This window comes from Girardinichthys multiradiatus, chromosome 1 (assembly GCF_021462225.1).
Source record: "Girardinichthys multiradiatus isolate DD_20200921_A chromosome 1, DD_fGirMul_XY1, whole genome shotgun sequence".
NCBI lineage: Eukaryota > Metazoa > Chordata > Actinopteri > Cyprinodontiformes > Goodeidae > Girardinichthys > Girardinichthys multiradiatus.
Genome location: NC_061794.1, coordinates 8,615,694 through 8,633,514, shown reverse-complemented (window position 1 = coordinate 8,633,514; position 17,821 = coordinate 8,615,694). Strand labels below are relative to the sequence as shown.

Genomic DNA, 17,821 nt, shown 5'->3' with positions numbered 1-17,821 from the left:
GATTCCCTGTTGTGGATCATTCTAACACAGGAATATACTTCCAGCTAAACCACTGAGTTGAAGCTCTAGTTGGAAGGTTAGAGCCATCACTTGCTGGAAGGTCTTAAGTCTTTTGCAGCCACCATGTTCATTCATCTTCCCAACTTACCAGCTTCCCTGTCCTTAAAAGAGAAACAACGTTACCACACCATGATGCTTTCCATCACCATGTTTGAAGTTTGTGCTTGTCACATGTTAAAGGGGTGTGAATATTTTTGCCATGCACTGTATGGAAATATAGAAGTCTAGTTGTTTTCTGAACCATATTTCAGAGAAGGCTTGCTGTCTGAAATTCTATATGTTATATAAAATGCTTACAGACAGATACAATTTAAAGAAGTTTTGTTGCACTGGTCAGTTTTATCTGCTCTTTGTGTTTTCACTCAGCTTGTAATGTGCTCTACCTGAACTCTGTGGAAACCGAGTCGCTGACCGGCCCCCAAGCCATTGCCAAAGCAACAGATGCCACGCTGGGTCGTAACCCTCGTCCGTCAGCCACCGTGGTCCAGTTCAAGGTGACGTCACAGGGCATCACGCTGACAGACAGCCAGCGAAGGTAAAAGCAGTTTTCTTGTTGATTCGCACCGAAAAAAACATTCTCTTCCTAGCTTTCTCCTGATATATAATCTTCCACGTTCAACACTTTGTCTTTTCCCAGAGTTTTCTTCAGGAGACATTACCCAGTGAGCAGTGTTACTTTCAGCAGCGTTGACCCAAAGGACAGAAGGTAGGAAATTTGAACAGAGAGAGATGTGATTCAGCTTTGCAACCCAACAGCTTCCCTGAAACCACGATCATTTACTGCATTATTTGGCTTTGTTTTAATGCACGGATGGAGGTCTGTTGCTGTTGCCTGTGAGCATGAGAAGGTGGATTTATATTTTTTTTGCAGGCATGCTGGCTGCAGGAATTGCATCATCTTGTTCAGCAGCTCTGCCTGTGTGTTTCAGTGCATGTCTGAGTCCACTTTCTGTCTCTTTCTCTCTCTGGACTCTAGGTGGACTAACTCAGACAACCCAACTGTTAAGTAAGTTCTCTGTCAGTTTGTAAGAGCTCCAAGAATGTGGTTCTGGGGCTGAGAAACAAGTGGCATTAAAGCCTCTGCATGGCATCAGATAGCGTGCAAGCCTTGGCAAAAAAATCAGTCAAGCAAGCGAGATTTAATTGTGGAATCAAGTTTTCTGTGACCTGGTGTTACATAACGCTGATTCTGACTGTTTTAACTAACAGCAGGGTCTTACACCCCGACTAATCAGACAACCTAAGTATTTGCGATTCCTTGATTAAATCGTTTTACCTCACTTCCTCTTTTGTGCCCCTGCAGGGTGTTTGGTTTTGTTGCCAAGAAACCAGGCAGCATGGCAGAGAACGTGTGCCACCTTTTTGCGGAACTGGACTCTGAGCAGCCTGCTTCTGCCATCGTCAACTTTATCAACAAGGTCATGCTGGCACCACGCAGATGAAGAAACCCAAACAAGTGGCAAAACACAAGTTCCGACCAGACATTTACAGTCTGTTAATGGCTCATTTTTATCCTAATGGGGATTATTAGATGTCCATCAGACTGTTTAGGGTTTGCTTAGTTTTCTGAGTTGTGATGTGATCCAAACTCCTCTGGGCATGAGGGGCGTCTGACAGGAACAGAGCAAGCAGGGGCTGTTATCAAGAGGCATGATGGGTAATTAGCTTTCACCACCCTCTGGGTCAGAAGTGTCATCAAGAAGTTCTGACTCTTAAGGCACCAAAAAACAAAAACAGAAAATTAAGATTTTTAACAGCTTCATGAAACTCGTATCAAATGATTCACTAATCACTTTAATTAAATAATGTAAAATCCCAAAATTGTGAGAGAAACAATAAATTCTTGGGGTAAAAAAATCACAACTCTTAGCACTAATTTTGTCTTTTTGAACAACTTTAAGCATTAACGTCAGACATTAGTCATCAGAAAGGCTCCAGCGTTCTCATAAAGCACTTCACACACCAACGCTGCAGGACAGACATTTATTACACCAGCATTATTTTTAGCTAAATTAACTACCCTAGAATATTGTCGTTTGATCATGTCCATCTGTGCATTTGCTGAAGATGACATGACCTGATGTGATTGGCTGTGTAAAAAAGGTTTAATGTACTTGCATCTACTAAAGTCAATGAAAGAATAATTCATTAAATAATACTGTACCAAGGGATGTCCCATTTGGGATTTTTTAGCTCCCTGATACCAATTTCATGAAAATCAATGCCATGTATCCGCTGTGAGATATGTTTCAGCAGTATTATATAGTATATATTAGTATTGTGATTGTGTAGCACCTAAATTCCTCACCAGTAACATTCCAAATAGTGCAGTTTCTCTTCTGTTTTTCTTGGATATTGGATATTTTGACTGTGCAGGACAGCTTCAATGAACCAATCCAATTCATTTATTTTAGACAACTACTCTAACGTTGTAACGCATAGCCAATCATTTGTTTCTAAGCAAATATCTGACTCAGCATACACCTAGGATCTTCATAAAGCTCCTGTCTGGCTCTTTTTGATTGAATGTAGCAGTTCGCTGAAATGCTAGTTAGCATGTTTACTCTCTTTATTTGATGACTTGTTGATAATTTAGCTCATAAGTGCAGTTCCAGTTAATGGTCTGTGGAGGAGAGCGACTGAAATAGTTGTTCTCCTGTTTTCTAAACACAGTGCTTCGCCTCAAACATCATAATATTTTATGCCTGGGTCTTTCAGCTCCTCTTTTTCACCTTCAGTTTCATTGTAAAGGGTGAAAAACATTTAAATTGTAAGAGAAAAGCCAGATTCTGTAAATCAACGAAATAATCTGCACAGTTTTGCAAGCTGTGCACATCAACCGGTATAGATTTTTAATTTGGCCACATAAATCGCTGCAGCACAGCTGGCTGTTGGTGACTCTGACATAATCGCAGCCAACTGAAAAGCAACAGTAATCAGTTTGGTCAAGGACTCAAATACAAATTATTTTTAAAAAGCCTACATCAGGAAATCCCTCATGCATTAAGCAACAGGATACAGAAAATGTTTTACAGTTAACTGATAGTTGTGCCATATTTTATCTCAGAAATAAAAATTTTTCTTTCATGAAAGCAATTTTAATCAAAACATGTTCTCAATATACATACAATATAAATAGATCTAGCTTAATTAAAAACACACAGATGTGTCCATGTTAGTAATCTCGTGGATTTATAGATTTTCTTTGTTGAACAGCTCCCAATCATTCCTGATAACTTGTAAAGCTGCACTTCATCATAAATGAACTACTTGGTGACTAATTTTTTATGACCACTGAAACCTGTCTTGCCTTTTGAAACATGCCCGATTACATGACAACATGACTTAAACACAGTCAGAAATGAACAAACGGCTCCCGTGAGGTTGCACATTTTAGATATAACTGCCTTAAATGACAGGTGTTTATATTTTGTACTATTCTAAAAATGCCTTATTTTTCTGTTAAAGAGTAACCAAAGTGATGTAATTAACTTCCTGTATATAGAGAAGTTGAGGTATTCTGATGCATGACCAGCACATCCACAGCTGGACCTTTCACCGGCGTTTACCACCTTTATAATCGTAACAGACAATCATATTTGGGTTAAATTCACATTTCTACTTCCACTCAGAGCAAGCCAGAGGCGTTGGCCACAGAAGGCAACTCGAACGTGATGTTTTTTATCTTGTGATGAGGGAGCTGAGGGTGTGCTGAAGGTGAATGTGGGGTGAGATGGTTAAAGTCGTCCGTCGAAGGTATTGTAACGTCCGTTTTTTTTTCCCAAAGTCATGCATGTGAATCAGGGTGAAAGCTAAACAGAGACGGACGGATGGACTGTAGGGAAATGTTTGCCGCTATACATCGTTTGGGTGAAATGCAAACATTAATGAAACCTGTTCAAACACACACACACACACTCACACACATAAGCCAGTGGCCAAAAGATAGACATTTTTAACCAAAGATGAAGCACTCTTCTATTAATAAGCTTTTCATCAAGCTATATATTTGTACTTATTCATCCTTGTATTTTTATTATGCATCCATCTAGTGTTGTTTTAGTTGGTAGAAAAACACTACTTGTATTACAACAATAATATATTGTGGTTTGTGTTCTGTTATCATGTAGTAATATATTTTCACATGCAGCTATGGGGCAGAATGAGACGATTTGTTCATTTGGAAAGGATGGGAGGCTATTTTGTATGCAAAGCAATAAAGAATCAAAGTGAGAAAACATGTTGTATTGTGTTCTTGGAAAAGGAGTTATTCTGACTTATTAGCGGCATAATTATAACAAACACTTTCTACAATCTCTGGGAATCTTCACTGGTAATAAACGAACACTTCCTCTGCAACCAAATAATCCTGCAAGGCTTCTGGTGAAACAACATATCACTGATTTGATGATTTATTTAAATAAGAACTTTCAGGATATCAGAGGAATTATATGCAAAGTTATGGTGGCTGGAGATAACAATGGTTTTATGTAGCTGATAAAGTAACTTTAGTTGAGCTCTTTCAGCTGTATTTATGACTATACTGTAACAAGTTACCTGATTATTTTGTGCCAGAACAAAAAATCCAGAGAAAATGGGTGTTGATATGAAAACTTTAAGCACATAAAGCTCTTTGCAGTGAATTAATGTACTTGAACAATAATTTAACAACTATGTGAACTGTCACCATATAAACTGAAGCTGCAAAATTTACAAAATCTTTACATTTTTGGCCATGACCTTAGGTTTTAGTTTACTGAGCCTTCCTCCAGTGAATGGTCACCAAATATGTGTCACTACAGGTAGAGAAGACAGCAACTGTGCATACTAGAAAGGAAGCTCATCCATAAAACTTTATTTCATAAAGAAAAATACTAAATCATTATGACAGTGTTTTCTTTACTGACTTACATCTTTTATCAACATGTAGCACATGTACTTCTAGTACTGTTGGCATCACTGATTGTGTGTATTATTTGGATTGTACATATAACCTACCTTTACTCACTGTTTTACAAAAGGTCTGGGAACAGTTTCAAGATTCCTATTATGCCCAAAGTATATTTAGAAACAGACTAAAGCTCCTTTAAAATAAGTCCAATAGTTGTATTGCTTTCAGTCCATCTTGATTTTGACCATCAAACAAAATCTAAAAGCATCTTACTTATGTGTGATAAGCAACACTCAGGTGATCATATGTTTGAGGTGCAAAGAAAAAACCCTGATTTGCGTCCGTCTGGAGCCTGACCTGTAGCCTCCATGATTAAGAACTTTATATACGCTTCACATGGAAACTCGAGTCTTTAACCATTTTCTCTACAAATCTATACAATCAGTGCGTGTAGACTTACTGAAATATTAAACATTTATTAAAAAATATTCCACAGTAAGCATTTAAAAGCCATTTTCCACCAGCAAGCAAAAACAAAAAGGTGCAAAAACGTTGTCACGACATGGTTCAAAAGCAGAAACAGCAATTCCCCTTTTTTTTTTTCCCCTCTTCCTGAAAAGAAAAGTCAGCAGGATTCAGTCAACAGTGTGAAGTGGAATAAATGAACATAAGCAGAAATGGAGTTAAAATTTTTGTGCAAATGTCTGAGAATGTCCGTCTAAAAGAAAATACATTTCTGTGACTTGTAATAGAGGATGCTGGCTGATAGTGAATCACTGAGTTTTTTACTGTGTTGTCAACAACATGTGAGCCACTGTGTCTGAATGAACAAAACCCCTTTGTGAAGTTACATATGAGATGAAAATGCAGCAAGAGAAAAATCCCACTCCAGAAATGAGAAACATTTATAAAAGCAACTCGTATCAATCAAGTTCACTTGGCAATGCATCGCAACCAAACCACTTCATCTGAAGAGATTCTTTAGCAGCGGATTTTTAGGAATCCATTCAAGGATTCCTTACCAACTTCCCTCCCTTAACGGGAATCCTCCGTCTGCCCGGCCTCACAGCAGAGAGAGGCTGTGGGAGACGTGCCTGTGCTGTTGGGGGGTTGGGGGGTAGGTAATGTTGGAGCCACAGTCTATGTAGCGGTATGCCTCCAGGCTGTTCTGGGATGTTCGCACCATGTATGAGGTTTTCACTGAGGTTCTGAAAACAGGCGAGAGAACCAGTGTGTCAGAATTTCAGCAGCGTCATCAGTTAACTGCAGAAAAAATGCAAGATGTGGCTACAGATATTATTTAACACTGGCGTCTATGGTAACCATAACAACTAACAAAAAGCAGGGACCTGCTTTCTGTTAGATGCTTTTTTAGTTCAGGTTGGAACCTGAACCTAGTAGGAAAACTAAAAAATCCAATTTATGGAGCAGATAAGAGGGAGAAACACAGAAGAGGAGAGTAAGGGAGAAGATGGAAGGAGAAAGAATGCCGTATCAATTATGTCTTTAAATGGTAGATATTAAGTACTTTCTTCTAGAAACAGAATGCCAAGGTCGAAGGCCCAGCTAAGATGATGTTATCTTGAGCCCAGGTAAGACTTTCCTCCCAGTCTTACTGATAAACAGCCATGAAACAAACTCCAGCCTTAACAGAAAGGTAAGACTCCGTACTGCAGTCGACTGTCACCCAACAGGACACATAGTTCTGGTCAGAGGTCTAAATACATTCACCAAAGGAATGAAATGCAACTTGGGGCTGATACTGCTGTATTTAAATGGTCTGTTTGATTCACTCCAGTGTTTGGGATGGAGAAAGCAGAGTCACATCACCTTGTGCAATGACCTTCCTGAAGCACTGAGTCCATGAGTCCCGTAATTGGTTGGTCAGAAAACCAACCAATTTAACGAGCCTTTCTAATTATGTCAAGAAGAACAGTTAAATATTTCACCAGAATGATGTCAGAAGGTTGTTGATGGTGCAGATACAACTCTCTAAAGGACATTTAACCACATATAATGTAGTATATACTATATTTGGTTAACCAGTATATATATATATATATATATATATAATAGTGCAAGGGTCTGTAATTACTGGCGTCTTTTGATCCTGTGAGGATTAAGAACAAATCCACAGTAATGTCAAACTTGAACTCTTTTCATCATGGAAATATGACTCCAATCAATCACTGAACTGATATGACATCCATAGCTGTGTAAATAAACTTAACCAGAACTCTGGAGCTGCCTCTGGTCTCCCAGTGCTTCAAAGCCTCCACTTCTCAGATTTACAGAAGTAAACTCTGCACGGTCAAGAGCATTTATCGGATGGTTTATCTCAGGTATTGTCATGTTAATCATCTGTAACATTTTTGTGCTCTTATACCAGTTGAATTCTCAATAAAAGGCTAAAATCTACACAAACTTCCGAAATGTAAGACGACCGTCCAAGCGATGACGATAGTTAGAACACCAGCAGAGTGTCCAACAAGCTAAAGCTTGACCCACGTGTTCAGCAGTTTTTTATGCTGATTCTCTTTGTCTATTCTAAGGATCACTGCACACACAGTGCTCTTACCACAACTAAAACATTTTTCTCACACTGTTAACACTTACTGCAGTAATACCAGAATATTGTGGACCTTGATGCTGGGCATTGTGCACAAGGCGCTGAAAAAAAAAGGAAAGAGATGTCCATTTTTATTTATTTTGAGTTATTATTCAATACAAGGTGTTTAGACAGAGTCTGGGTGCAACACTTACTAGACATAAGGTACGCTGCTGCCGATCTCCACGCTAACTGTGTAGTTCACCTGTGAAAAAGTGCAGGAAAAACTAAGGCATACTGTGTCAAATAAAATGGCCAACATGAGTGAACAGCTATGGATCAGATGGGTGCTTCAGCAAACCTGGCTGGCAAAAAATAACAAACTTCATAACTTCAGTTAATATATGGTATTCTTTAAATGCTATGGTCAGAAATCAAATTAAAAATTATTAAAGCATTTCACTGTTTCAGCTAACTTTATTTCCATACAGATGGGTCATCAGCAAAGGCAGAAAAATCATTATCTTCTTGTGTCAGCAGAGGTGGAATTCAAACCAAAGTCTCCAGCCAGACATACTCACTTAAAATAAAAATAACTCACAACCAGAAAAAAAAAAAAAAAAAAGCTTGTAAGAATAATGGAGGTGCAAGGTTAACACATTTAAAGGGGAGATCACCAGAGAACATGGCACACAGCAGAACACTTCATTTCTACCAAAAGAAATTGCACTTTATAACCGTTTCATAAAAAGAATATAATGTTTTAAAAGTATGTAGTTGCAATCGAAAATATCTAGCAAACCACCGCACAGAATCCGACCACTAGCTGTATTAGTTGCTAAATATCTAGGCGAACCTAGTGAAAAGAAATGGATTTCCCATCAACTGGAACAAAACAGAATGAAAAGAAACTCATACAAATAACTAGAAAACACTTCCAAACAGAAAGCTTGAGGCCAGTAAGGCAGCTGGTAGTGAGGGATTCCCATCTGAATGGTATAACTCACCCCTCTACACCACAGTTAACTGGCTACAAACAAACACTACAGTTCCAGTATTACTGACAGATTTAGTACAGCAGAATAGTTTATGGTTGTGAAGCTGTTAAAACAGGAAAAGGAATCATCAGTACTAATATGGATAGCATATGATGATAAATTCAGGCCAGGAATTTGATTCTAGCTTCAGATGGTGGGCACAAAAAGACAATTACAGCCATTAAAATCAGGATTTCACATCAATGACTACCTGACATGCATGAACATCAGAAAATAGAAGACTTAATCCACCCTCAAGTAAAGATTTTTGTTGAATCTTACAAAAATATATATTTTTAGAACAATCTCCACCATTTATAACTGTTTATTAAAATGTAAAAGGGCCATCTACAGTGTGTCAGGAGCAAGTGAGAATAAAAGTTGGGTGGAGAAATCCCAAATAGCGTGAAATATAGAAGATGCACAACAATATGATGCAGTCACTTGACTGGACAGAGTTCTGCAGGAAGAACCAGATTAGATATTTTATAACTCTAGATATTAAAAACAGCAGACAAACAGGAAATGGCCAACCATGTTAGAGACACTGTAACACCAATGAACCAAATTCTCCACATATTTTCTGGTCATGTGAAAAAGTGAAACCCTTCCAGGATTGCATTCACTCGGCTCCTGGTAAGCTTTAGGATATTTGATCCCAAAGTCAAGTTTAACTTTGTATTCGGGTCATCTTAAAGATCCGGTACATCCCAGGGATCTATATTTATGTTACATTCTACAAACGGTCAGAAAGAAATCAATTACTAAAAAGCGGCTAAGAGAGGAAACACCAAACATCAGCTGCAGCGGCTGGCTATGGCTGAGGAGACCCAGCAGACGGACATTCTGGGACCACTGGCAAAGCAAAATGACTTGAGGGCTTTTGATTCTTATGGTGAAACACAGTTGCTTTTCAAGTACAGATTCAGGAATAAATGCTCTAAAACTTTACTCTCGTTACTTGCAAACAAGGCTGAGAAAGCACATGGCTCACTGAAAAAGAAAAAACTGAATGAATTAAAAACCAAGCTGATGTCTGGGCGGTCCATTAGAAAATCGAGTAACGACAACATTTGTTCTGGCATTGCTGCAAGGGCTGAGTTTTAAGAGTTGGCCAAAGATGCAACTAATTTTAAACCGTTCGGTGCAGGAGTAGACCTCTTTCTTCTTCATACAGTTTGCAACGCATTCTGTAATGATCGTGCAAAAACAGCAACACACAGATAAAAATCAAGCTGCAAATGTTCAACGTTTGACCAGCGAAGAATAACAAACCAACTTCCTCTGTTAACAACTCAACAAGAAAAAGTCACGATACCTTTTCTGATGCTTTAGTGTTTAGTACAGTCTGTGTGTTTATTCTGATAAGGGAACATGTAGAGATATACATGCAAACAGTGTGGCTCACTGAGGTGTTGTCAGTAGCTGCCGGGTTTGGTCTGTTCATGGAATCTGCTGACAGTCAGATGAATACCGACCAATCGGCTCATTTGGCAGGAACACGGCCAAAGACTTTTGTAATCACAATCTCACACACCATCGGATATGGTGTGTACTAGGGGTGCACCAATTGCAGTTTTCTGGCCAATCACCGATCTTTAAAAAGCCTTGGCCTGCCGATTCCGATTTCTTTTATAACTGACACTGTCAGGTGTCATAAGGTCACAATACACCTTCAGCGTTCCAACAGTGGACTGATCATTTTTTACTGCACATGTGCAGACATGACCTGGTGGGCAGGTCTTTCAGACTGCCCTCCTCTCAGGGCAGAGCAAAAGGGAACAATGGATTATTTTTTGACCTTTACGGAGGTTGATAAGATTGGTGAATACGATCGGTTTCACATGCAAGTATCAGCAGATCGCTGATCACCGGCCGATCGATCGGGGCACCCCTAGTGTAGACAGATCTGTTATTAACGCACAAATAATGTTCTCCTCCACTCTCGCGATGCGCTCATTCAGGAGAACTGAATGCTGCAAGTCAATGACTCGATACGATCTGCTGGCTTTCCCTAGATGGAAACCTTTCTACCTGAACTGCATGGTTTAACTAGGATCAATTTGTAGCGTATGTACTGTATGTAATCTGCCTGTATGTAATCTGCCTGTATGTAATCTGCCTGTATGTAATCTGCCTGTATGTAATCTGCCTGTATGTGATTGGATAGAACAGACTGCATGTTTCTGTATATAAATCATCGGTTTGTTTTTGTAAAGTGTTTTTGTTGTGAATCCGTGCTATAAAAGTAGAAATAAACTGAATTGAATTCAACTGAAATAACCTACATTACTGTTTGCTCATTTAAAGCTTAGTGTGCTTGTGTAAGACAACTGTGTGTGTTCTGAATGTGTGATTCCCACACCTGGCTGTGACTGAGCGGCTGGATGGTGGTGGCATTGTCCAGCTGCCGAGTCCCGATCACCATCTTCATGTAGAGGACCTGACAGCTCACGCTTTGCACAAGCACGGAGAAGAAGTTTGGGTTGCTGAAGTTCAGCGTGCTCTGCAAAGGTAATAAAATCAATAAGGCCTAAAAAATTCACTGTCAGAAAAAGAAACAAAGACAACATGTTTCAGTAATATCCCTTCAGAAGACGTGTAGATGTCAGGAGCAGGCAATATTCTGATTAGAGATGCACCACTAAATTGTCTGGCGACCAGAATCAGAATACTTTTTACTCGACAGCAAACAGCAACTGGCTGGTCAGAAACTGAGAAATCCTACCTTTACCCAATTAGAAAACGCAGCACATTTAGGCACAATTAGATCAGTGTGGAAGTACTTATTACAGGACGAAGAATTAAAATGACCTGTTAACAGTATCACCGAGGTATTAAAAGGAAGCACTGAGGTGTAAGACCATGAACCAATTAGGCTCGGAGACAGTGAGAGAGAGCAAGACTTTCAGCAGATATCAAGAAAGCCGAGTACAGCAAAGTTTCTGCGTTTTTTCCTTTTTAGTCGCCATGGAACAAGCTGGCAGCCTTTCAGAAATCTCAGGTTTAAGGTAAGGGTCTCATGGTGCATCTGTTTGGTCTCAGAAGTTGGAGCTCTGACCTGGAAAAGACCTCACACTTGAGCTGAGCTCGTTCTCGGTGCAGCCACATTAGATACTGAACTGGAGCGCTAGGGACCTCTGACTATCCCAGTCTCAATTGTGACTTCATAGTTTTCTTGTTTTATTTTTGACTTTCAAGTACAAATAGAATGCACCATACATTCTCTAGGCACAGGCAGCGTTTTCAGTAATGCTAGCCACTCTAATCACTAATATATAATGTTTAAACTCTGTACTTTGGCTTGTCCCTGATTGACAATCAATTTCACAGCTGTTGTGCAAATGGAATAAACAACAGGGGGAAATCTTTGGTGATTAGCAAGACACACTCAATAAAGGAGTGGTTCTGCAGGTGGGGACCACAGACCACTTCTCAGTATCTATGCTTTCTGGCTGATGTTTTGGTCACTTTTGAATGTTGGTGGTGCTTTCACACTCGTGGTAGCATGAGACGGACTCTACAACCCACACAAGTGGCTCAGGTAGTGCAGCTCATCCAGGATGGCACATCAATGTGAGCTGTGGCAAGAAGGTTTGCTGTGTCTGTCAGCGTAGTGTCCAGATCCTGGAGGCGCTACCAGGAGACAGGCCAGTACACCAGGAGACGTGGAGGAGGCCGTAGGAGGGCAACAACCCAGCAGCAGGACCGCTACCTCCACCTTTGTGCAAGGAGGAACAGGAGGAGCACTGCCAGAGCCCTGCAAAATGACCTCCAGCAGGCCACAAATGTACATGTGTCTGCACAAACGGTTAGAAACCGACTCCATGAAGATGGTATGAGGGCCCGACGTCCACAAATGGGGGTTGTGCTCACAGCCCAACACCGTGCAGGACGCTTGGCATTTGCCAGAGAAAGCCAGGATTGGCAAATTCGCCACTGGCGCCCAGTGCTCTTCACAGATGAAAGCAGGTTCACACTGAGCACATGTGACAGACGTGACAGAGTCTGGAGACACCGTGGAGAGCAATCTGCTGCCTGCAACATCCTTCAGCATGACCGGTTTGGCAGTGGGTCAGTAATGGTGTGGGGTGGCATTTCTTTGGAGGGCCGCATGGCCCCTGGGTTCCTCCTAATGCAGGACAATGCTAGACCTCATGTGGTTGGAGTGTGTCAGCAGTTCCTGCAAGATGGAGACATTGAAGCTATGGACTGGCCCACCAGTTTCCCAGACCTGAATCCGATTGAGCACATCTGGGACATCATGTCTCGCTCCATCCACCAACGTCACGTTGCACCACAGACTGTCCAGGAGTTGGTGGATGCTTTAGTCCAGGTCTGGAAGGAGATCCTTCAGGACCACCGTTTCATCAGGAGCATGCCCAGGTGTTGTAGGGAGGTCATACAGGAACGTGGAGGTCACACACACAATACTGAGCCTCATTTTGACTTGTTTTAAGGACATTACATTGAAGTTGGATCAGTCTGTAGTGTGTTTTTCCACTTTCATTTTATATATATATATGACTGTAGAAATAAGAAGAATCCTACCGTCATGTTCATTAGGACACTCATTTTAGAGTGATCTAAGTGAATGGTCACTGAGCGGATTCCAGCATCCACCACAACCACAGAGCGGGGGAAGAGGAAGAAGGCAACGAGCGAAGAGGCCAGAAGACAGAGCACAGCCGACAGGACAACATACAGCTTCCTGCAAAACAGAAATTAGATGCTGGTTTCAAATCCCACAAAAAGATAGAAATAATTAGCAGAGTTCTACCATTAAAATCGATCTCTATTATTTTTTATTATTGTGGGCGTTAAAGATACCATTCTATTTATGTTTAAATGTATCTATTGTTTTATGTACTTGTACCTATCTTTACGCAATTTACGAAATAAATGTAATCATCCCGTCTTTTGCATGTTTATGTCATAATTCACTCGATCATCCTTGTTTTTTTATGTTGTTTTTCAGATTCTGAAAGAACAATATTTAGTATAAAACCCTTTTCAATGAGAGCAAGCAAGGAAACAGAGTCACTCGTAAATACAAAAAAAAAAAAACAACACGATCTACTGAATGTTACCTCAAGCTGGGTACCAGGCTGTAAGGTCAATAAACGTGTCGTCTGTGTTTTCTTGTTATGGTAAGTGTAAAATGAATCAAACTAAAACGAGATTCAATAACATGTACTGGAAATTGAAAAACGACATAATGTCCAAGCAGTGACGGAGATATTAGAAGCCCAGCAGGAAGATGTGGTTACTCACGTCCTTTGTGGCCGCAGCCTTTGGTCGCTGTATGGGATCAGTGCAACCAGCTCATTCACTTGTTCTATTCAGTACAAAAACATAAATACAGACAAGCCAGACAATTAAGTGGCGAGACATTTCTGAACAAAAAATGACAGCTCGCCCAATAATATAAAAATAAAGTCATTATATATGAAACCGATTTCAGCCAAAATAAAATGGTGTCTTGAAATGAAATGAAAATCTCTTGTTTATTGATTTCCCACTGACCTGAAGGGATTCTCCCGGTGCCCTGGCACGTCGGACAGGTTATGCTGTCCCTGCCGGTGAACTCTATGTACGGAAACTGAGCGATGTCCTCCCGCCTGATGAGCCCGTCCAGAGAGTCGTTATCGGACTCTCCGTGCTCTGCTGGCCGGCCCTCTGTCTCTCTTTCTGGGAGAAAAGGCAGGCTGCTGGCGCACCGAGACCAACGCGTCCCCATGGCGGAGCGGCGGCGGGGAGCTTTCTTTCCGGACTACAAGCCGTTTACACACTGATGAACGTGAGCCATTTTGTCCCCGAAAGTTAGCACCGTGTCACGGAGGAAGCCGAGGTAATTGGTGTTGAGAGGGGGACCTTGTTTATCCAGCGCGTCGGTATGTGTCGTACTTCTGTTAGCTATTTTGTTAGAAACGATGCCCTGCACGCTTTTTAAAAGTAGTTTGTACACTAAGTTCAGTTCACTTTTTATGGTAACTACCTTTAAAATGAAAGCTACCTTCACGGACTCCTATTCCCTCTCAGTTTGCAGCCGCTCTCTGTTGACTTGATGCGTTCAGGTCTTCTTCTTCGTCTTTATTATATTGGCGGTTGGCAAACAACAAGGAAGCATTACCCCCACCAAATGGTAAGGATTGTGGACCGCATGACAACCACCCATCCATATACATACATTACCGGACACTTTATTAGGTACACCTGTCCGACTGCTCGTTAATGCAAATTTCTAATCAGCCAATCACATGGCAGCAACTCAATGCATTTAGGCATATAGACATGATCAAGACAATCTGCTGCTGTTCAAACTGAGCATCAGAATGGGGAAGAAAGGTGATTTAAGTGACTTTGAACGTGGTGCCAGACAGGCTGGTCTGAGTATTTCAGAAACTGCTGATCTACTGGGCTTTTCATGCACCACCATCTCTAGGGTTTACAGAGAATGGTCCGAAAAGAGAAAATATCCAGTGAGCAGCCTTGTTGATGCCAGAGGTCAGAGGAGAATGGCCAGACTGGTTCGAGCTGATAGAAAGGCAACAGTAACTCAAATAACCACTCGTTACAACCAAGGCATGCAGAAGAGCATCTCTGAACGCACAACACGTTGAACCTTGAGACAGATAGGCTACAGCAGCAGAAGACCACACCGGGTGCCACTCCTGTTAGCTAAGAACAGGAAACTGAGGCTACAATTGGCACAGGCTCACCAAAATTGGACAATAGAAGATTAGAAAACAGGCAAAAACCCAAGCCTGGGAGGAATTCTGTGAGGCCATGGAGAAAGACTACTGGTTGGCCCCGAAGCGATCCTGGCAAACCATCCGGCGCCTCAGGAGGGGGAATCAGTGCTTCACCAACACTGTTTACAGTAGGGGTGGGAGGCTGCTGACCTCGACTGAGGACATTATCGGGCAGTGGAAGGAGTACTTCGAGGATCTCCTCAATCCTGCCATTACGCATTCCCTGTTGGAAACAGAGGCTGGGGACTCGGGGTTAGACTCCTTCATCACCCAGGCTGAAGTCACAGAGGTGATTAAAAAGCTCCGCGGTGGCAGGGCTTCGGTGGTGGATGAGATCCGCCCCGAGTACCTCAATGTCTCTATGTCTCTCGGCTGGCCTGGGAACACCTTGGGCTCCCCCTGGAGAAGTTGGAGGAGGTGTCTGGGGAGAGGGACATCTGGGCATCTCTGCTGAGTCTGCTGTCCCCGCGACCCGGTCCCGGATAAAGTGGAAGTAGGCGGGTACGGGTACGAGTACGAGTACGAGAAGATTAGAAAAAGGTACCCTGGCCTGATGAGTCTCCATTTCTGCTGCGACATTCGGTAGGGTCAGAATTTGGCGCCAACAACATGAAAGCATGGATCCATCCTGTCTTGTATCAATGGTTCAGGCTGGTGGTGGTGGTGTAATGGTGTGGAGGATATTTTCTTGGCACAGTTTGGGCCCCTTAGTACCAATTGAGCATCGTGAGATTTGTATCTGCTGCTGAATTATAAACTATGCACCAATAATCAAACTGATACAATTTCAACTAACTTCTATCAGCCCCCCCACTCAGTTCCAGCTAAACACCCCATTATCATTATGTTTAACACCGTCCTACATTTTTCTATTATTTTCTTAATGTGTACATCCCATGTCCTTCTTCCATCAAACCACAACTCAAGAAATTTAAGTTGTTTAACTCTTTCCAACTCCTGACCATATAACTTGATTTTTTCATCAACTGTTTTCCGTGTGAAAAACATTTTTAGTTTTATCCACAGGAAACTTAAACCCCCATTTATATGACCATTTTTCTACAACTGAAATTGCTCCCTGCAGCTTCTTTACAATACATTTTAAATTCCTTCCTCTTTTTCACATTGCTCCATCATCAGCAAAGAGTGAAAATCCCATTCCACCCCCTACTTCCTTAAACATATTATTAACTACAACAGAAAATAATAACGGGCTTACTATGCTTCCCTGTGGTGTCCCATTTTCTATATTCAGACTTTCAGAATACTCCTTCCCTATCCTCACTTGTATTTGTCTTCCTTCTAAAAAATTCTTAATCCATCTAAACATACGACCATTCATACCCATTCTTCAAATTTTCATTAATAACCCTTCCCTCCACATCCTATCATACGCTCTTTCAATATCATAAAATACTGCCACCACACTCTCTTTATTCACTTGATCCTTTCTAATCTCATTCTCAAAACATAATACTGAATCCATTGTGCTTCTCCCTCTCCTGAAACCACTCTGATACGTTGATATAAGACCTTTATTTTTCATATGATATAACAATCTGTTATTTATCATTCTCTCCATTATTTTACATATGTTAGATGTTAAAGCTATTGGCTGATAATTTTCTGATTTTCAAATTGGTATAATCTGCTTCTTTCCAACTTTTTGACAATTCTCCATCCTCCCATATTCAATTATACTAAAATATTTTCAGACGTCAGTCATTTTCTACCCCTTATTCCATAGTGGGTCGCGGGGGAGCTGGTGCCTATCTCCAGCAGTCTATGGGCGAGAGGCAGGGTACACCCTGGACAGGTTGCCAGTCCATCACAGGGCAACACACAAACAACCATGCACACACTCATTCATACACCTAAGGGCAATTTTAGAGAGACCAATTAACCTAACTGGCATGTCTTTGGACTGTGGGAGGAAGCCGGAGTACCCGGTGAAAACCCACGCATGCACGGGGAGAACATGCAAACTCCATGCAGAAAGACCCCTGGCTGGGAATTGAACCCAGGACCTTCTTGCTGCAAGGCAACAGTGCTACCAACTGCGCCACCGTGCAGCCCATATTTTCAGACGTTTCACTTAAATTACTTACCATCACATACCAAATCTGATCTTTTCCTGGAGCTGATGATTTATTCATCCTTTTTTCCCTTCTTCGCTAATATTTTCAGAACTATGAATTTTAACAAACATCTTTATCAACATTTCCGCCTTTTCTCTATCTTTCACTGCTGTTATTTCTCCATTATTTATTATTGATATCCGCTCACTCTTTTAATCCCATTCATCATTTTAATCATGGCCCATACCTTAGAAATGTCCTTTTCCCACCTCTCATCCTCATAGCCTGATTAGCTGCTTCTAAAATAACATTACATATAGAAAAATGTAAATCATCAATACCACCATTTATATCCACTTTTTGTATTTTTATTTCACTATTATTCCTAAAGTTTCCCAATCTACAGATCTAAAACACAATTTCTTCATCCTGTTTATACAATATTTCTCTAT

At 41.0% G+C, this 17,821-nt stretch overlaps 2 protein-coding genes across 8 annotated transcripts in view; one reads left to right on the top strand and one right to left on the bottom strand.

Annotated features, from left to right (window-relative positions):
- tns2a (tensin 2a) overlaps window positions 1-4,298 on the top strand; it is a 65,510-nt gene extending 61,212 nt beyond the window's left edge. For 5 of the 6 annotated variants that reach the window (XM_047362536.1, XM_047362527.1, XM_047362506.1 and 2 more), the window contains 4 exons: window positions 427-595; window positions 698-766; window positions 1,037-1,066; window positions 1,364-4,298. In XM_047362536.1, the coding sequence (XP_047218492.1) occupies window positions 427-595; window positions 698-766; window positions 1,037-1,066; window positions 1,364-1,502 (407 nt within the window). In that variant the 3' untranslated portion in view covers window positions 1,503-4,298. The remainder of the gene's footprint in view (window positions 1-426; window positions 596-697; window positions 767-1,036; window positions 1,067-1,363) is intronic. The other variant, XM_047362513.1, reaches the window with a different exon arrangement.
- A 1,113-nt stretch (window positions 4,299-5,411) lies between these two features.
- On the bottom strand, window positions 5,412-14,699 carry LOC124876340 (transmembrane protein 106C-like). Of its 2 annotated transcripts, XM_047379012.1 has the most exons (7): window positions 14,063-14,697; window positions 13,811-13,874; window positions 13,088-13,247; window positions 10,902-11,042; window positions 7,715-7,764; window positions 7,568-7,621; window positions 5,412-6,159 (listed from the first exon to the last, which is right to left on the bottom strand). In XM_047379012.1, exons 1-7 carry the CDS (start codon window positions 14,274-14,276, stop codon window positions 6,015-6,017), a joined length of 828 nt encoding a protein of 275 aa, XP_047234968.1. In that variant the 5' UTR covers window positions 14,277-14,697; the 3' UTR covers window positions 5,412-6,014. The 2 variants fall into 2 exon arrangements, with proteins under 2 accessions (XP_047234968.1, XP_047234973.1); XM_047379017.1 differs by lacking the exon at window positions 5,412-6,159 and having other exon boundaries at window positions 7,564-7,621; window positions 14,063-14,699.
- Between the last annotated feature and the right edge of the window lie 3,122 nt (window positions 14,700-17,821).